Source organism: Chelmon rostratus, chromosome 13, assembly GCF_017976325.1.
Source record: "Chelmon rostratus isolate fCheRos1 chromosome 13, fCheRos1.pri, whole genome shotgun sequence".
Taxonomy (NCBI): domain Eukaryota; kingdom Metazoa; phylum Chordata; class Actinopteri; order Chaetodontiformes; family Chaetodontidae; genus Chelmon; species Chelmon rostratus.
This window is the reverse complement of record NC_055670.1, coordinates 8,507,175-8,526,583: the sequence shown is the minus strand read 5'-3', so window position 1 is coordinate 8,526,583 and position 19,409 is coordinate 8,507,175. Positions and strand designations below refer to the sequence as shown.

Genomic DNA, 19,409 nt, shown 5'->3' with positions numbered 1-19,409 from the left:
TTTGTTGTTTTAAATGACAGCTGAAGATTGTAATAAAAAGACTTTCTTTTAAAACTCTTTATTTCTCTATATACAATCAGTGAGAGCCACATTAACACAATCCCTCTGTGACCAGGCAGCACCAAAACTACGTAGATTGCCTCGGTTACTGAGCATAATCAAAGCATGATTGGTGGCACACCTGTGTGAATAACACCATTCCCCAGGTGAGGTTGCTGTTCAGTAATGTTAGAAAGCAGCTTGTTCCATTTTTCTCCATCTGCACTCCTGTCACAGAGTGTTTGGTCAGATTAGTACCACGAGTGGAGAGGAATGCAGTCTACTGGTGCTACAGACAACGACTGAACACGTCCTACTACAACTATAAGCCGCATCAAACCAGTCCAACGACAACAACAAAAAACACGACTGAAATGTCGACACAGCTTACAACACATACAGATGTCGATGCACAAAGGTCCAAGGAAGGAACAAGTCACACTTGAATGCATTAGGACAGATTAAACTCCCATTTCAACACGAGACAATCACCACGATGCACGAATAAAATCAAATGGTTCAGGACAAACACACATGAAACTCTAAGAAATGATCAGCTGTAACAGATTTACCCATCTCCCTCTTTTCTCTGTACCTTTTTTGCTCGACAACAGCTAACCAGGATTTTAAAAACTGTTTTTTCCCCCCTACATTAAGACTGCTTTAATGTTTATTTGGCTGGACTTGCACTGTTGGCACAATCTCGAGAGTTGGTTCTGTTGTGAATTAACATTGCATGAACACAGAGAAAGGCAGCATTTGGTCTGACAAAAAGTATTTTCTCTTTGGGGAGTTCACTGGATCGATCCTCCTGATCGGCCTGTTCAAGTTAACAAACATCTCTGACAAGGTTCATCAAAAAAAAAGGAAAAAAAAAAATACTACTTCCTGTCAGTGAGGCGTCCACAACAGTGCAACCACCAATTCTTTCATCTGTACTCAGTGAGGGTAGTGGTGGGCCATTTTTAATAAGAGTTTCTCCTTATCAGCAGGATGTGAAATAAAAATAAATATCAGTAAATCATCTGAGAGTTTTAACAGGTTTGCAGTAATGGAATTACTAGAAATATACACAATTTCAAGTCATGCTTCTAAATAAAGTAAGACAAAACGTACCAGTTTCTCTAGAAGGAAGGAATTCTTTGACCTTGGAAGTGGGCACTTAATGCAACATGCAGTTAATTCAGTAAGAAAACCCTTAGATCGCCTGGATGTGAGTCATGAGGGACGTTTCAGCTGAACCTGGTTCAGTATTTAACAGGATAATAATGACATAATGGAAATCACAGTTTCACAGAATGAAAGAACTACTAAGGATCACAGAACAGGGACAAAGTCTTTATCAAATAGTAGTCAGCTTTCTCCTTTTCATCCTTCCTGCCTCCATCCATCCCTCCATCCCCGCCTCTCACACCTGGCACAAACACATTCATCGTTGTGGTTTCAGTGATTGGACTGTAATGGCACTACACAAGCAGATTGTGGCCATGCAGAAACATTTAGGCAATACAGACATCTCCAGATGAATCTAAAGCTAAGGTAGTGTTCATTCAAGACTCAAGCCCAGGCTCTGGGGCTCGCGCGTTCACACCTCCTCCCTTTAACAACCGCTCCGTATTTGTCCGTCGGGTTGTGTTGGCAGTGAGGGGCAGATTTAAGGCCATGTGCATCCAGACTCTTCAGCTCAGTCCTGCTGGTTTCTGAGTGTTACTCTGAGGTACCTGATAGGTCAGATCCTCAGTGGGTGTGACCTGTCCAGTGGCGTTCTTGGGCGTATCATAAGCCGACCTCCCTGAATGGCTACTGTCCGTCCGTGTGAGCAGGGAGGTCGGCCCGGCACCCATGAAACTGCACACCGTGGAGGCCTGGTTCAAAGAGGAGCCCCCTGATGGGTGGCAACCCATATCAACCACAATGGGTGTGGCGTATTCAGACCCCGAAGCTGGCAGGGGCTCTGCGTAGGCGTGGTACACGTCTGGTGAGATGGGAGCGTCGTACAGGTCAGGATCTGAGTATCCTGGGTCGGGCCCCTCATCTGGTTTAAAGGTCGACCGGGCGCCTAATGTTGTCACACCGCTCACCAGGGGCTGAGCATATTCTGAAAAGACCGTGTGATAGTGTGTTAATAACCAGTTTTAAAGTTTATCCAGACTGCCCGCAAAAGGGACTCCCTGAAAACTTTGTACATCACCCGGGGGCAGTGCGTTACGTCCTGCAGTCACACACAGTGTTGTGTGCCGCCTGATGCACGTTCTCGCCGGCTCACACAGGCTCATCCTGTCACTTTTTGGATAAGCTAGCCAAACTATAACCTAAAAAGATCTATTCCTGAACTCTTTTTGTGATCCTCAATTGATGCAGTTACACTGACATGTTTTCTCCTTGTCTTGCTGATCTGGCTACAACCAACTGCAGGGTTTTCCTGCAGATTTTATGACTGTTTGGCCAATCATAACAGTATACTGGAAAATATGTACAACTAAATAGTGCAAATATACACTGACATTCAAATTATGTCCAACAACAGAAATCTACAGGGGTCAGAAGCCCAGTTTCTTTAAAGCGGAGCAACAAGGAAACTGCTGTGTACAACAGTACAATTTCACAGTAAAAGAGAAAAAACGTCTTCATTGCTTCTGCTGGAAAGACCTGCAGGTGTGAGGATGACTTTGACTTTTCAATGATAACAACAATGATGTGACATTACAGAAAGCAGATACTAAAGCAAAAAACACATGGTCGGCTGTGGCAGTCTGAGCACAACTGCTGGTGCTTGTTCTGTCCTGTTCAAAAGAAGAATTGCAGCAATAAAGAGGAGGAGGAGGAGGAGACCACAAGCCAGCGTAAAAAAGGTGGATTTCACCACATTCAAAATATTGAATGCAGCTGAAGCCTCGACACAGACACAATGGAAGCATCTCTCAAGAAACACACCAAGCCTGAATACTCGTGAGTCACCATATTGAACAGTATTTACCTGCAGGTTCTGCATGTAGTCTGGGTACAGCGCCTCTCCCCGTTAGCCGGCCCACCTCGCTGCTGCTGTACCGCACCGAATCCTCCGTCTCCACCATCTTGGAGGGCAGCAGCTGCTTCATGCTTTTCCACCAGTCTGCAGCAGAAGCACATCCAGATGCAGTCAGTTTCGCCAGCAAACTCTCATAAAAACACATGTATACATACGTGATAAAGAGAGATTATATACCTGTGCGATCCCAATGAGGAAGATCATACGTTCCTTCAGAGTTCTTTTTCCTATGAAGAGAAATGAATACAGTTATGGAGGACAAAACTTAAGTTTTCAAAGGGGGGATTTTTTTTTTGTCTTTGCATGATAATGAGAATACATACGTACTTATTCCTCCAGTGCAAAGCACAAACCACAATCACGATGAGGGCGGTCAGAACCATGACCAACACAGGCACCAGGACCGCTGCCAGGGCCACATCTAAGAGCAGAAACACCACAATAAACACCAGATGGCCAACATCTCTATTAGGGATCAATTAACCTTCATTTTTAAATCAAAAACCAAGCGCACCTTTGCCGGTGTGAGGAGGCATAGTCGTGTTTCGGATGTCTGGGGTGTGCGTGGTTTGGCCGAGGTGGGGCGGGCGTTTTGTACCAGCGGGCGGAGGAGTAAGACGACTCCTCGGCCTCAGCTCCGTGCTCAGCTCGGTCCTCCTCCTCGCTGTAAAAATAAATCAATCTCATATTAGAGGAGAAAATTTAGAACTCAGTCAGAACATTTGTTTATCTACAAATCAGCCACCTCCACCTACCTGCAGGAATCTGGCAGCCAAGCAGCTCCAGCTTGAGCGCGATTCTCTGGTGCCATAGGGTTGGATTTATCCTCACGAAGCGGGCCTCAATTGGAGGAATGAAGTTATTCCTCACCTCATGCAGGTAGTTGATGTTGCCTTGAAAAACCTGCGACAAAATGAGAACAAACTCTCATTTGTGGCAAACATTTAAACCCGACTACAGCCCCGTAGCAGTAGTAGTAGTAGTTTGGAGGGGGAAAAGTTTAGCGCAGCAATTCTTGTTTCAGACTGAACAAATGCATTAGAAGCCATAAGCTGATTATTTTCCAACTTGGCAAGCTAATAACTACTTTCCCCGGCACAATAAGAGCCTGTGAGGATCCCAGCAGAGAGCAGCTCGTAGACAGCAGTTCCAGTCTAACAACCCAGCCACTAAATCCATATCCATTCATTATTAATGCCCAAGTGCCCTGACTTGTCTACCACAGCACTTAACTCAAACCACTGACTGCCTTCACTTCCTGCCATAAACATCTCTTAGTCAATACCAGTTGCTATGGAAACAGTCCAAGTAAATGTCCCTGCAGCCTTCTAAAGTGACATTTTTGTCCATTTGCACTAATTTGAAGGAAAAAAAAACATAAAGGCCAGTGATGTAATTGTTGAGCAAGCAGGGCTTATTGATTCGGTGCTCTCATTACCTTGTCTTGTGTAGAATTTGCTTCCCTGTAGATGTACCACTGCTGGCCATCGTTACTGTACAGGACCCGGTATGCTGAAACATAGTACTGGTACTCTCTCAGGGTAGAGCCGGTGGTGGCGATACCTTGATGAACGGACAGCAGAAACAAGTGGATGATGTGCGGTCGTGTGGCTTGTGGCTCTACGAGGCTGTGCTTAAAGGATAACTTTCGTTTTTTACAACCTGGACCTTATTTCTAGCATTAAATACGACCATTTAGACACCCCGACAACTTTGGTGGCATTTGGAGTCGTTTTGAAGAAATTAGCCCCAGAGGAGCGGCGCGTATATCCGTATAATGCGAGTAATTGGGGCATCCATGCGCAGCCTCTATATAGCGCATAATCTGCGGCGAAACTCGTTCATATTCCAATATTTTGTTATGATATGCTGGCGCTATTCCCCTCTGAGCCCGTGGTGGCATGTTATTAACATCCGGCGTCTCTAGACAACTACCTCTGACGTGGATGATGTCATTTCCGAAGCAGCCAGCCACAACACGGCTGACTCTGCGGCGGTCGGCTAGTTTAGCTGTAGATCGCGACTGTTATTTTTTACAAAATGGGTGAATATTTTTCCGGCTCTGAGGTGGTGGACGATGACTTTGTTTATGATGGATGTCCTTACCGTTTTGAGCCAGAGTACACGGACGAGGAGCTCGTTGAAAGGAGGACGCGGAGGCAGAGAGAGGAACAGCTGGCCAAACAACAACAAACAATAAACTCTGAGCAACAGAGGCATTCCTCCTCTGTTGTCATCGATGAACATTGTCCACAAGAACACCACCAGTTACCGTCTACTCGTGGACGTGCAGCTGTTTGTTGTTGTTTGGCTGCAGTTTCGCTGCTAATTATGCGTTATATAGAGGCTGCTCATGGGTGCCCCAAGTACTCGCATTATACGGATATACACGCCGCTTCTCTGGGGCTAATTTCTTCAAAACGACTCCAAATGCCATTGAAGTTGTCTGGGTGAGTAAATGGGCGTATTTAATGCTAGAAATAAGGTCCAGGTTGTAAAAAACGAAAGTTATCCTTTAAACACGGCGCTAGTGCGTGTGTTTGTACGTGAATGTATGTCGTCGTGTACCTGTGATCCTCTTCTCCCTCTTGAGATCCACCTGCAGCCACTGCTGTTGGTCACTCTGAGAGGGCGACCAGGGCGGCCCCGCCTTTTTGAGCCGCGCCCCCGATGGCGCCCACACACTCTGCTGGCCAATGATGTTGTTCCACTCCCACACGGAGGAGGCAGAGAGCTGAGTGTCCGCCACACCGCCAGACTCTAAACCCAGCGTTCCATAGCAGCCTGCGAGAGGCCGTTTATCATCATTCATAACATCATTAATCATCATGTACACATTTTCTTACATGTTTGCGTATAATTCCTTTAGCTGCAATAGAGATTTCAAGGCAGGTGATAATCCCGTCTGAACTGTGAGCATGTGTGAAAACAGCAGGTAATTCACTCCAGATTTCGTGCTGCAGACTAATAAAAATTACGGACATGGCAAGATTTACACTTAATTAAAATTACAGATCCTGGCGGTAATAATTACATTTACAGGACTATTCGAGCTCCTGGTGGTGCCACAGAAACAAGAGAAACTCACCGTTGGTCCTGAAGGTGAAGAGACTGTTCGACAAAGTTCCTCTGAAGAGACAAGTGTGGGAACAGATGGTCAAGTTAAGACACAGATCAGTACGTGAAAAGAGGAAGTGACAGAACCATCCACCCAAAGCAGAAGAAGGATGGCGTGAGGCATGTTTGGGTGCCACAGTGCCTGAAGCTCTTACCCAGTGGAAGTGACATTGTTAGCCAGTGTGGCCTCGTAGTGAGGAATGCCTTTGCTGCTGACCACGGAGATCCTCCCGCCCACGGCGTTGGACACCACACCTGCGTGGACGGCTGCCACACACAGCGGCGAGGACTGCAGCAAGAACGGAGACAAAAGGGACACTTTCTATTTCCATTACAGCAAACAGCGCCAGTAACCCAGTCTCCACCACATCTGATGAACTGTGAAGATTGGGCAAAGTAGACTGACGACTGATTAAAAGCTTTGTTTAAAATAATTATTGCATGAGAGGAAACACAAACTGTCGCTGTGCTGCTCTTTGTGTGGCTGTGTGATGTCTGATTGGATGTTGGAAAGTGGATGTGCAGAGATAGAAAGGGAGGTCAGTTCAGTTATTTGTCTGTCAATTTGTACTGTAACAGCTTTAAACAATTAGCAGGCAAACTTAACTGGAGTATGTTTTATCTTAGCTCACAGACTTACTATTATTATATTTTTTTCACCCCTTTTTTACATACTAGTTAGGACGAGGCTGCATAGCTTTGCTTTAATATCAACATTATTCCCATCCTGACTCCTAATATTGACACCAGTGCGTGTACATGCTGTAGCAGTCTGCAGGATTGTGGGTGGATGCTGTAAATCAGGACTTTCTGATGGTCGAACTGGATTTGATGAGGTTCAAGCATTAATGTGATGGAATACAATACCTTGATTTGTATCTAATGAGCTGGATTTGCCAAAACAAACACTGATTATGTTTAGAGCTTCATCAATGAATCGTCCAGGCCAGCATATCAGCAGTATCTGTGTATATGTTACATGTATTCGTCACAAAGTTTGGCCACTGGAGAGCACAGACAGTGTAAAAAAAACAAACAAACATAAATATCTGTATTGATATCGGTCATAAAATAATGTGGTGTTGGACAGTTTCAGCTTGCAGGTAAGTGAGCAGGAACAGGCAGTACTGTCTCACTCTGCGACCACAGAGAATGAGGTCTGAACCTTCAGACTGAGGCAGATAAAGGCTGATGAGTCAGCATGATGTCACTCCTCTGTAGAGAGGATACCGAGAGGCACCAATGGTAATGATTCACTGCCGGCGGCATTCCTGTCCAAACCTGCTGCCACATCACTGAATAATGGACAAAACCAGATTACGCTCTGGTCACAAGCTCCTTCCCATGAACAGCTGGCGCAGCGACGTGGAATTTTATTACTGGAAAAAAGGCCCACACTGGAATTCACAGCTGACGGGATTGTGGGAAAGCTCTGGTGACCCACAGAGTGACGAGCGCATGTGCACGTGTACAGACACACACACACACACACGGTTGTCAAATGTCGCCACAAGTAATCAACACTTGCCCTGTGACTCTTAAACTTCCCAAAAGCACACACACCACATCCTAAAAAGCGCCATACCAAACCACTAACACAAACACAAAGCCCCGCTCCAAACCGCTGCACCCTGCCTCCGACAGAGGAAACCACGCTAACACAAAGGTGCACGCGCAGATACGTGATTAGTGGGATGTGGAAATATAAGAGCCAGCGCACGGATCACGGTAAGAGGCTCCTGAAACAGGTTTCAAAAAGAGACAGTGAGCTGTAGGGTCTGGTCTGGGTGGGGCAACTGACCCCTGTGTGATACACGCTGAAGTATGTCTCCACAATCTGTGTATTACAGCTGAGAGAGACACACACACCTAAAACACAAGCATGAATGAATCACTTGCACATGCTGCATATGAAAAAAACAAAAGCCCTCGGCATGCACACACAGAGGTTTTCTCCAGCTCCTCACTCACACTGACTCACTCTCCAGAACACACACTCCACACACAGCTCTGCTCAGCACCCGCTCGCAGCTGGACCGGATTAAAGGGTTATTATTTTCGGCCAAACTATTATCTCACCTCCCTTTCACCCGCTGACCCTGCCCCTCCTCTGTTCCTGTGGGGCACCTCACTCCCCGAAGCACACCCCAACACTCCTCCCAGTCCTCCCATCAGCCAGCAACACCCCTCCCTCCCTCAACAAACCCAGAGCATGAGGTCATCAGCCAGAGACTCGGCGCCCATGACCTCACGCGCAGCGGGGGTGCTGTGAGGTCATCAGTCCAGGACTTGCATACCACAGGGCAGGGGCCCGTTTACACAAGCAACAAGAAGAGGATCTTACTGAATCCAACGGAAAGATGTGCAGACATGCAGCACGGTAACGGGTGGCGGCAGAGAGAGGCCATGAAAACATGAGTAAGCGAATGCCAATGGTCTGGCGGTTCGCGTGGGGGAACAGTGGGGATGGTGACCAAACAGCAGGAGGCCGATGGGCTCCGTGACTCACCTGGAAATGTGATGTGAGGACAGAGGCTAGCACAAAAAAACATGCTGCAAGTATGTACATATCCTGTCTGTACTCACCTCTCTGTATCCATTAGGTATAGTTCCAGAAATTTCCTCTGTGGATGTCAAACAGCCTGCTGGACAGTATTTACTAAGCAGAGAGACACACACACACACACAAACAGTGAATATCAGACAGCTTGATCACTGCACACATGTCCACACAAAGCAAACGTTATTTACCTGAACTCTGCCTCGGGGAAATCAGTTCCTTTGTCTAGGCAGGTGATTAGATCTGCAAAAGAGGAAGACAAACAGTGTCAGAACTGGTTTCCCTGCATGCTCCTGCTCAGCCGTCACCCCCTTCTCTGTCTGTTTCCCTCTCTGGCCAGACGACAGCCGCCAACCTGTTCCAGGAAATTCATCTATTTAATTATCCGGTGCTTTAAGTGTTTAAAGCAACGGAGGGCAGTCATCACAATCGTCCCCTGGAAACACTTTGCAATTGGCTCGATGCAAAGCAATTCTCCCAATTATGGCTGCAACAAACACTTATTTTCATTATCGATTAATCTGGTGATCATTTCTTTTGGTAAACTGTTAAGGCTATAACTGAAAAAGCACACAGCTCAAGGTGACATCATGTCCAAACAGTTTAAAACCCCAAAGATATTCAATTACAATGATGTAAAACAGAGAAAAGCAGCAAATCCTTACATTTGAGAGGCTGAAACTACAGGATGTTTGGCCTTTCTTTACCATTTCTGCTTGAAAGATGTTTTAAATGGTTCACTGAATATTAAAAAAGAATATTTTTCTGTCCATGGATAATCAACTAATCATTTCAGTTCCGGCCATTTTCTAGACCTGAAATGAGTTGCAGTTAGCTTTCCATCCATCCATTTAAATGTAGCATATGAGTGATATCTGGGTCAAAATCACTGTCGCTGAGTAACGTTCTGTCAACTGGCTGATCGATTTCAGCTTCAATTATGAGAACATCAAAGTCGTGCAGCACAAAAATGTGTGTGTGCGCGCTTGTGTGTCGGGTTTCCTAATGACATGAATGTTTGAGTGATGAGGCACACCACATATGTCCAACAGGATGCTGTGGGCTGCTGGGAGTTCTATGTAATCCCAGTGGGGGGTGGGGTGGGGGGGGGCGCAGTCTCGCCAAGTCTTCACCACATTATCAAAAAGCTCCTTTATCTGGTAAACCAACATGAGTCAAACTGACAAATACCCCCAACAACCTCAAGTCGCCATGGTGACCGATGTACTTAGCTGTGCAAACTGTCCTCCCACGCTCATCTGCATGATCATTACGTGACAAGAAAAACACGCATCAGTTCTTTGGGGGGGTGCGAGTTGCCGGCCTTGTTTGCCTCCCACTGTGATTCAGTCGCCGATCACATCGACAGAATTCTTCCTCTGCTGCACACACGACCTGCTTACTGAAGTGACTGAAAACCTTCTGAAACGTTCTTATCAAGAGAAAACGCTTTAATGTCAGACAGCAGAATCTCCTGCAGCGACTCGTGGACTGTGCAACAAAATTCTTGTATCAGGTGATGCCATCAAATAGCTGTCAAGTACCAAGGTTTGGTGTTGTTCTTTGTCACATCTGACATAAACCATTTTTGTATTTTCGTCATGCAAAGGTCATCTGAGGTCATTTGTGTAAAGACGAGAGCGCCAACACATGACAGACGTCTGGCTGACGCACAAAAAACTTTTTGTAATTTGTAATCAGTATGAAAACTTTTCGGAGGTTTTATTCCGTGTACTGTGGCTGCAGAGGGACCTGTGGAACGTCTAAGTATGCAAGTGATGCTAGCAGAGCTAAAACTATTCTGGATTAATCAAGTATTTATTAATGGATCAAGAGAAAATTAATCGCCAATAACTTTGATGGTTTATTATTCATTCCAGTGATTTAGCAAGAAACTCCCTCATTCCAGCTTCTCAAATGTCAGGATGTGCAGCTTTGCTCTGGTCCATATCTCTGTAAATTTAATATCTTTGGATTTTGTATAGTTGGTCACTCACAACAGGAAGTTTGAAGATGTTACGTTGGGCTCTGGGAAACTGTGATTTTTCACTATTTATTGATTTATTGATATTTCAACCGACCAATTCATCAAAAAATAATCAAAATTTCTAATCAAAGTAATGAGTTGCAGATCTCCGGAATGGGAAAGTCTTTTTGATCGTGGAGCCTTTGGCACACTGAAAGATGATCTAAGACATGATGCAGTTTGTGAATAAACAAACTTCTTCATCATTATCATCTATGTGTCTCTCTCTCTCTGTCTGTCTCTCTCTCTGTCTCTCTCTCTGTCTGTTGTATGTATGTTTGTACAGCAAACACGGCAGGAAACATTTATTTACAACTACAGTCAGCCAAGCAGCACATGTTTTGAGGAATTTTTCAATCTATACAGTTCAAACTCTTCAACCATGAATGTGAATATTTTCTAAAATGAGTACGTGAATGATGAATGGCCATTTGAGTCATTCAAGATTTGTATTTTTATGAATGATATCCTAAATAGAATATACACTATTGGCAATGTCAACTCTACACTATCATTGGTAAACTCAGCTGTTTCTGTTATTAACATTTCTTCACACAGAAACCTCGTCATAACATCATGTGCTCTGTTCCCTTGTGAACAGGTGGAGGTAAACACTCCTCAGCTGGCTTGGAAAGTGTCGTTGTGAGGCATCGTCACATGCACAACACAATCGAGTGAGTGACTGTAAGCAGAAACTGCAATTTACGTGACCAGTGTAGTGTACAGCTTTATTCAGACATTATGGGACACATGATGGAAAGAGCCACAATGCTCACATCATAAAACTAAGGAAGAAGAGCTTTTCTGCTCGCTCACAGGTTGATTCACTGATAGTGTCAATAGACAGATAGACTCTAGACTTTACAGTCGAAGTCTTAGTTAATGATCATCATGACTGCGAGGAAGGCTCATCACCTCTCACAGTGAATGTTTTCATCTTTTGACACTGTTACAGTGAAGTCTGCTGCTTGTTGTAGAATATTTGATAATGCACATGACAGGACTTTAAGATGGGACCCCTTCTTACTCCCTGTGAAATCTCAGCTCACAGTGAAGATGACAGAGTTCAGCTTATCACTGTGGTTTTAACCTCTTTTGCTATGGTCGCACTACAAGAGGATTCTCATAAAGAACACACAATTGGCTCATTCACTGTTAGTTTTTTTTTATCTGTCTTCATTTTCTTTGTGCATAACAGATAAGTTCAGGTAATAAAAGACGAACCTTTACTCTCTCTTGCTGCACGTTTAACCTTGCGCTGCCTTCTGGCGGCAGGGCGGCAGACTTTCGCCGTGTCAAAAGTGATACGGAAATGTTTCAAGGTCCGACATGGTGAGATTTTCCTCATGACTACTTAAAGTGACCCAGACAATGGTTCAGACACGAGTCCAACATGTTAAATTACCATCAGATTAACTTAACTAATGTCTGAAAAGAGCCCATTAAGGCACTTCTTCAGTTATAAGAAATCACATGAGAGAAATGTTAGCAGTGTCTCATAGGGGGGCCTTATAATAAAACCACAAAATATTATTACTTAGTTAGTCTCACTTCCCCTTGTTCCTGTTCTGTCTGAATGCCGTCTCTAACTCTTCTCAATCCGGAAAGGTCAGTCCTCATTCTCGCTTGTCCCTCTCTGCTATCTTTTACCAGCCACACTCCATTGAAAAAAGCCACAATTCACATTTCGCCCAGACATGGAGGGCTGTAAAACTGTGATGTGACAAAACCCAGACTCAGACGCGCTGACGGTTGAGTACGGCTAGAGAAATCTTTTTGTACAGCTACAGTATACACACATCTGCTGGTGCCCGTCTGTACTCAGCACTGTCAGTTCTCACATTGAAAGGGGAAAAAAACAATAACTTGAGATGATGACCGGTGCCCACTAGCATGACGACCGTGCACGCTGCAGCTGGAATTCCAGATATGTGACTGATCGGAATATACCATTCACAGCAGAGCAGCTCCTTATCTCTTGTGTGTGCTTAACTACACTCTCAACACTGAGCAAACACCACATTGTAAATGGCATGTAGTGTACGCTCATTTGGCCTCCAGCAAAACTGCAGACAGAGTTCAACCCAAGACATCTTTAGCTGTTACTCTCCCGTTTTGTGAACTGCAGGCTCTGTTTACAGGATCATGGAAAATGTACACACTCTTCTTTGATCCAATAATATGCATTGGCCCTGACTTGCAAGCACAGCAACACTAAACAAAACACAATAACAAAACAGAAAATGCGCTAACATTGTACAAAACACATCATGTTGTGTTTGCTGAAATGTGGTTTAGAGATCCTCAGGGGCCCAAAACTCAATCCAAAACGAACCAGTGGAAAACCTACTTAAACCCAACATTCATTTTCAGAAAGATGCCTCATCCAAAAAGGGACCTGAGGACAGTCAGGCCCAATCCAAATTTATCCGAGAATAATTAGACCCCATCCGTAATGAAGTCAGCCTGACAGACCCATACAGACAGAGAACACAGTTTAAATTCTGCATCTCACCTCATAAAACGAAACAAAAACATTACTGTTAGCGACGGCTAACAGCAGTGTGGCTTTAGGGATGGAAATTACATTCATGGTCCACGGATGATGACCCCTAACGACTTGATGATACTTCTCACATTCAAAAAATACTTGACGGGTGATTGGATGCAACATCTGTCGATCACCGGCTTATTTTAACCAATCAGATCAACAAACCACGTGATTAGCAGGACTCATGGCGGAGCCGGTCAGGAGAAGAGCGACAACATCTTTTCCATGAAGAAAAGCCGTCAGCTGTTCTTTGTTCTTCTTTCAATGAAGAAATACTCTCCGGTTCTGATGTAACTGACACAATAGCAGCGTCTACGCTAGCCAATTTAGGAGCTGCTGCTGCTGTTTTCAAATGAACAGTCTCTGAACCACTGCGGAGCTCATGTGACCTTGCAAATCCAGCTGTCTCACAAGGTGCACCTCAGGTCACTGTAAAACCGCCATACACATCAGACATTTAAGTGCATTCATGTTACTGAATATGTGCACATGGTAAAGAGACAGTTGTCAAAGCATTTGCGAATCTCCAAGTGTCATGTTTCAACTTGAAAAAAAATCATCTTAGTACAGGATGAAACATGGCTTCAGGAATTCTACAAATCCTGAAGAGCAGTGATGCACAACACATTACCTGACCTGTGTACAAGCCCTTCCAGGATAATCTAATTGTTTGAGAACAGTTAAAACTATGGAGGTGATGCAGAATGAAACAGCTGTCATAAGACTCACATTAGACTTTGACACACACACATACTAACACACACACACACACACACGCAGTCTCCAAAGCAACTCTTACGCCAAGGGCCAAAACAGTAATGTAACCAGGCTCGACACTGAGATGACTCCAAGAAAACATCATTCCAGTCTGCCCCCAAATCCCCCCCGGGCTGATGATCAGCAGATGAGACACAGGCAGGTGAGTGAGCTGAGAGCGTCTTACCTGTGTGCTCGGTGGTGGAGTAGGACAGGTAGAATCCGCGTCCGCTGTGGTGGGTCCCGCTCATGAACTGGACAGTGACCTGGTTGCCAGTGGACTCGATCAGCTGTTTGACCTTCAGACCCAGACCGCAGTACTTCACTGTTAAACAGCGCGGGCAGCCACGGGGATACGGGACAAAGAGACTCTGGTTAGTTCTGTTTAATGTGTTTAATAACAACATCAGATATTAATGCTCAAACAATTGTGGTTGGTGAAACAACACAACTGGAATATACACTCTGGATTATCATCACATTTCTTCAGTACTTCCTAGCAGTATATAACGATAACGCCTAATTATATAATTAATTAAATCAATGACCTGGACCCAGAAAAGTGTCAGAAAATGAATGGATGGATGAATAAAGCACAGAAAAATGATTAATTCTTTAAGTTTTTGCTAAAAATCAAAATTGGCCCATTATGAGTCAGTGCTTTCTTTTTACTGTACCCAGCAGTAGTGACAGTGTTTGCCATCAGTCCCACTTTTAGTTTAGTGTACATCATCTCCCGACAGATAGCTAACATCACCGCCAAGGCAGGCAGGAGGAAATATGGAAGACTTTTGTTAATTAAATTGAGCATTTTTTCAATACCTTGTCACACCTCCTCTTGAGGAAACTAAATTCAATATATATACAAGAGCTGCAGATATCCTGGGGTGTACTATTTAAGCCTTGAGCACTTCAGAGAAATCGTTGTGGGTCATATTCTGCTCACCCCTCAAACACACTCAGAGTATGATATTTTTAAAGCATCATAAAAATCAAGAAATGACCCATTAAATTCCTCATTTGCACTTTCTATTAAACCATACATATTTATCTCAATTCTCATCACCGGCGACTCTCATTGGGAGTGTGCCGGTGGCGCTCCGGCATGAGACCAACAGTGACTGTAAGCCTGTCATGTGGCCGATGTCATTCACTGAGTTTACATGAACTGGAGTAACCTAGTATTGTATATTGATTTCTCCAGCATCGTGTAAGCAAATACCTCAGACAGAGAAAGTATGGCAGAGAAAGCAGTGCACATGGGTGAAAGCAAATGTTCTCCTTGCCCTTGTATCCAAAACACTGTCATGTTTCACGTTTAAAAAAAAAACCTCTATGGTGTTTGAAAATCTTACCAGCAACAAAAAAATCAATTATATAGCCTTGAAAATGTACAATCTGACTGGTGATGAAATAATAACACTGAACACTTCTTCTCTTCAGGCTGCAGAGTCATATATCTTTAATAAAGTTTAAAATATTCCAGCCTTGGTTCAAAAACACAGTCGGCATCACTGAGAACTCTGAACACTGAGCTGTATGCAGTGCAGGTAACTGCAGCACATGTTTATTCTCAAGTTTCCTGACATAACCCGGTTTCTTCTGTGCATGCAAAGTATCTACAGAATGCATGAGATAAGATGAGATTCGGAGCCTGGCCCCGGCTCCTTCCTCACCTCCAGCTGACCAATCACAGCGTGACGTCGCTGTAAGTTGGATCGTCTGTATTGGAGAGTCACAGAAATGGTCGGACCCTTTTCCAGTGTCAGAAAAGTGTGAGCAGAGGGGGTTTCTGAAGCTATTTGACAGTCCAACAAGTAGCTCTTCTGTAGTATACTGGTGCCTTAATTTGAGACTAGCAGGACTTCCTCATTGTGTATTGGTAGCCTGTTGTATTTAAGTGGACTGTGGTGGACAATATTTTCATATTGGTCAGAACTGGTCAGTAATTGCTTAAATTGGGCTTCTCCCACAAATCAGTCTTGCATCAGCTCATCACTCTCACCAATCTCACTCCTCTCGGGTCCAATGCCGTTGTAGAGGCGGAGGTAGTTGACCTGGCAGTCGCTGTCTTGTATGTCCAGCTCGGCGAAGCGGAAGTGGATCCGGTTGCCGCGGGGCACGCTGATCTCCCACTCACACACCGTGTTGTTCGGGTACGTCCCCGGGTAACCCAGAGAGGACAGAGTCCCGCTGCTGGGGCCAAGCACACTGGGGCCACAGCCATCACCTGGAGGACAACACGGAGTTTCAGCAAATTAAAATGAACCAAACCCAGAAAAAAGAATTAATTCTATTGCCAAGCACTGTCGGTGCCACAGGGCTTAAAAACCCATCAATGAGCCACACTGTTGCACTGGGTGACGTGTCCCTTCATTACGACGAACACGCACCACTGTACTTTATTTTGAGTGAATCCCACATACGCCGTCCTGTTGCCATAAACACTCAGGAAGAACACTCAGTAGAAGAAATGTGTATTAATCTGCAGCTGAGAACAGTCTCCGACAAATGCACTACTTCCATCGGCTTGCTGCTTTTGCTGAAAGCTACAGGGTCCAGCTGTTGTAAGGAACGACTAAGCCTTTTTATAAAAGTGAAAATACACATTTGTTAAACATTTTAAAAGATGTGTGTTCCATACTGAACGCTGCAGAAAGGGCAAGGAAGTCAGATTGACTAATGCAATCCTAGCTACATCTTTTTCATGTGATATGATGAAACTTTTCATGTATCTGTAAATTGGGGAGGGGGGGCTCCACTGTGACAACAATCTGTTTACAGGTGTACCTAAGAGTATAAATACATGTTCTAGTACATCTATAAATGCTACATTAGTGACACTACTTAATTTCCTTAGCACAGTAATAAATCGAAGCATTTCCTTCTATTCATTCACACGGCTTTGCATGTTTGCATTTCTTTCTGCAGGTTAGTACAACAGGTGAGTGCTGTTTAAACGGCTGAACTAACACCGGCCATGTAAGTCGAAATCTGGGGCGACTGTAGCTGAGGTGAGAAGAGATGTTTGGCCCTAGATCACTGGGTTTGTGGTTCAACTCCTGTCCACATTTTACATTGTTGCTTTGGATCGCGGCTGAAATGATGAGTCAATCAATTAGTCAGTTGACAGAAAATTAATCGCCAATTATTTTGACAACTGATTATAGTCATCTATGAAACAAAAATGGTAAATATTCCTCAGTTCCACCTTTTCAAATGTGAGAATTTCAGCTTTACTTTGTCATGCTATAGTAAACTGAACAGCCTTGGGTGATGGGACTGTTGGTCAAACAAAACAAGACATTTGGAGGTATCAGGATGTTTTATAGACCTATTGATCGAGAAAATAACTGGCAGATTAATTGATGATAAAAATAATAATTAGTTGCAGCCTACTCTGAATAGCAGCATGTGCCAAATGAATGTAACGTATCGTAATTATGTTCAACAGAGAAGTTGGCTTTGGGTTTTATAGACAATCAAAACTTTTGGCTGTTCTGACCAAAACATAAAATCTAAGCAGCAGAATCTTGACTTTATTTGCTTTTTTTGGCAGTTAAAAACCACACAGTTAAAAATTTAAGGCAATTTAACGAATCCTGAAATCAATTTCACGAAAATTATGAGCTCAGGCGTTTTTTGAAGCGGAGAGGCGTGTTTGTGTGTCTTCTGAGATGTCAGAGAGCAGGGCCATTGTGCCCGTTGATGCTGTGGACTCAGGGCTCTGAGATAACACTCAACAGTCACGCTCCAGGGTGCTAAGTGGATGTTCTGGGGTTACGTAAGAGCCTCTCAGTGGACACTGTCCAGATGAACGGGACAAAAACAAAAGCTGCTTCCCTCACTCTGACTCACAGATCCTGAACAACTGCATGGCACTCTGCAGAGTTCAGATCATCACCCCCCCCCCCCCTTCTGGAGTCACCCCTCATGCTCAAAAACAAACTAGAACATCAGCTTAATTCAATCAGGAATCAACCTCGCTGTTTTATCACCAGACCAACTGAGAAGATTGTCACACAACACACCAGCAGATGATGAAAACTCACTTATACTTCATGTGGAGTTCAGAATTATGACAAACTGTGTCCACGTGTTTACACTCATGCTACCCCACCCCCAATCTCTGGCCACCTGAGGCTGGCTGTAGGCTCTAAAAAAACTACTAAATATTCGCATTTAGCTACAATATGGTGTAAAGCAACCCGACGACCATCAAAACATATTGATCTTTATTCGACTGTAGCGGTGAGTTCACGGTTAATTCGCAAATGGGCTACCTGAAGCTAGAAACAAGGCCACAAGCTCCCAACTGTGCTGTTGTCTCGCTCAGGGAACTTAACCCCAGACTCCATTAACAAATCTGGCAATTTAAAGGTAGCTAGCTTATCAAGAAACGCAAATAAGCTAACAGAGTGCGATTTAAACTTTTAGGAAATCCGTTAAAGCCAGACGTTTATTCAGCAAGGAAGTGATCCAGCAAGCAGCAGTTGCTCCTTTACAATTCTCCTTTTAGAACCGGTTCACCCGGTTCAACTACACCCGTCTTTCCCCAAACACACCAGGACGGGCGGCGGCAAGCGGCGTAAACCAAGCGGAACTCCACGTACACACGGCCATGTAAGGCAGGTTTAAGTTCGGCGGACAATAACAACGTACAGTCCTTTAAGATCAACTCTAAACACACAAACGGCCGTGTTCACACTTTAAACCAGCATGGCCGCATGTCGCTGCGGTTCCGCTCGGCTCCCCCAGTTGTCACCGCAGCTGTGTGGCACCAACCTTTCTGCGCTCGACAGCCTTCCGCGGTGAGAATGATGAGAATCGACAGGACGAGAACCCCGGCCCCTGTCGGTCCCCTGCCCACCATTACCGCTCTGCCCATAGCAGCCTGCAGTCCGAATGCATAATGCTCGCTTCTGGACCGGCTGCACCGCTTCAACCTGTCCCGAGGGGCAAATACAGAAGCCGAGCCCCAGCTCCTCGAGAGCGAGTCCGCGTGCGGTTGCCTCGCGAGGACGTCTTGTCGTTGAACAATCCAGTGATTAGCGACACTCTCACTATGGAGGTAACTGCTTCACACACACACATCCAGGCTGTGTGGAGCCACTTCCTCCACCGAGGCTCCTCCTCCTGATCTGGAACTGGGATACCCGAGTCCCCCAAGTGGTCTGATCCCGGACCTAACAACACCCCCTCCAAAGTCACCCTTTGATGTTGCACTCTTGTAATAAAAACAATAATTTAAAACTCACTTGCAGCGACTGTAAACATATTAAAAGTTTAGACAACAGAGCCCACAAAAGAGCCCATAATTAAGGTTTTTAGA

General features: G+C 44.7%; 1 protein-coding gene across 1 annotated transcript; it reads right to left on the bottom strand.

Annotated features, from left to right (window-relative positions):
• Positions 1-31: 31 nt before the first annotated feature.
• Positions 32-19,181, bottom strand: dcbld2 (discoidin, CUB and LCCL domain containing 2). The gene is made up of 15 exons (XM_041950341.1): positions 18,863-19,181; positions 16,083-16,307; positions 14,265-14,402; positions 8,936-8,987; positions 8,771-8,843; positions 6,340-6,473; positions 6,156-6,196; positions 5,636-5,851; positions 4,506-4,630; positions 3,823-3,970; positions 3,582-3,731; positions 3,395-3,488; positions 3,245-3,294; positions 3,017-3,151; positions 32-2,137 (listed from the first exon to the last, which is right to left on the bottom strand). The coding sequence occupies exons 1-15, from the start codon at positions 18,963-18,965 to the stop codon at positions 1,719-1,721; spliced, it is 2,103 nt and encodes a 700-aa protein (XP_041806275.1). The 5' UTR covers positions 18,966-19,181; the 3' UTR covers positions 32-1,718.
• Positions 19,182-19,409: the final 228 nt, after the last annotated feature.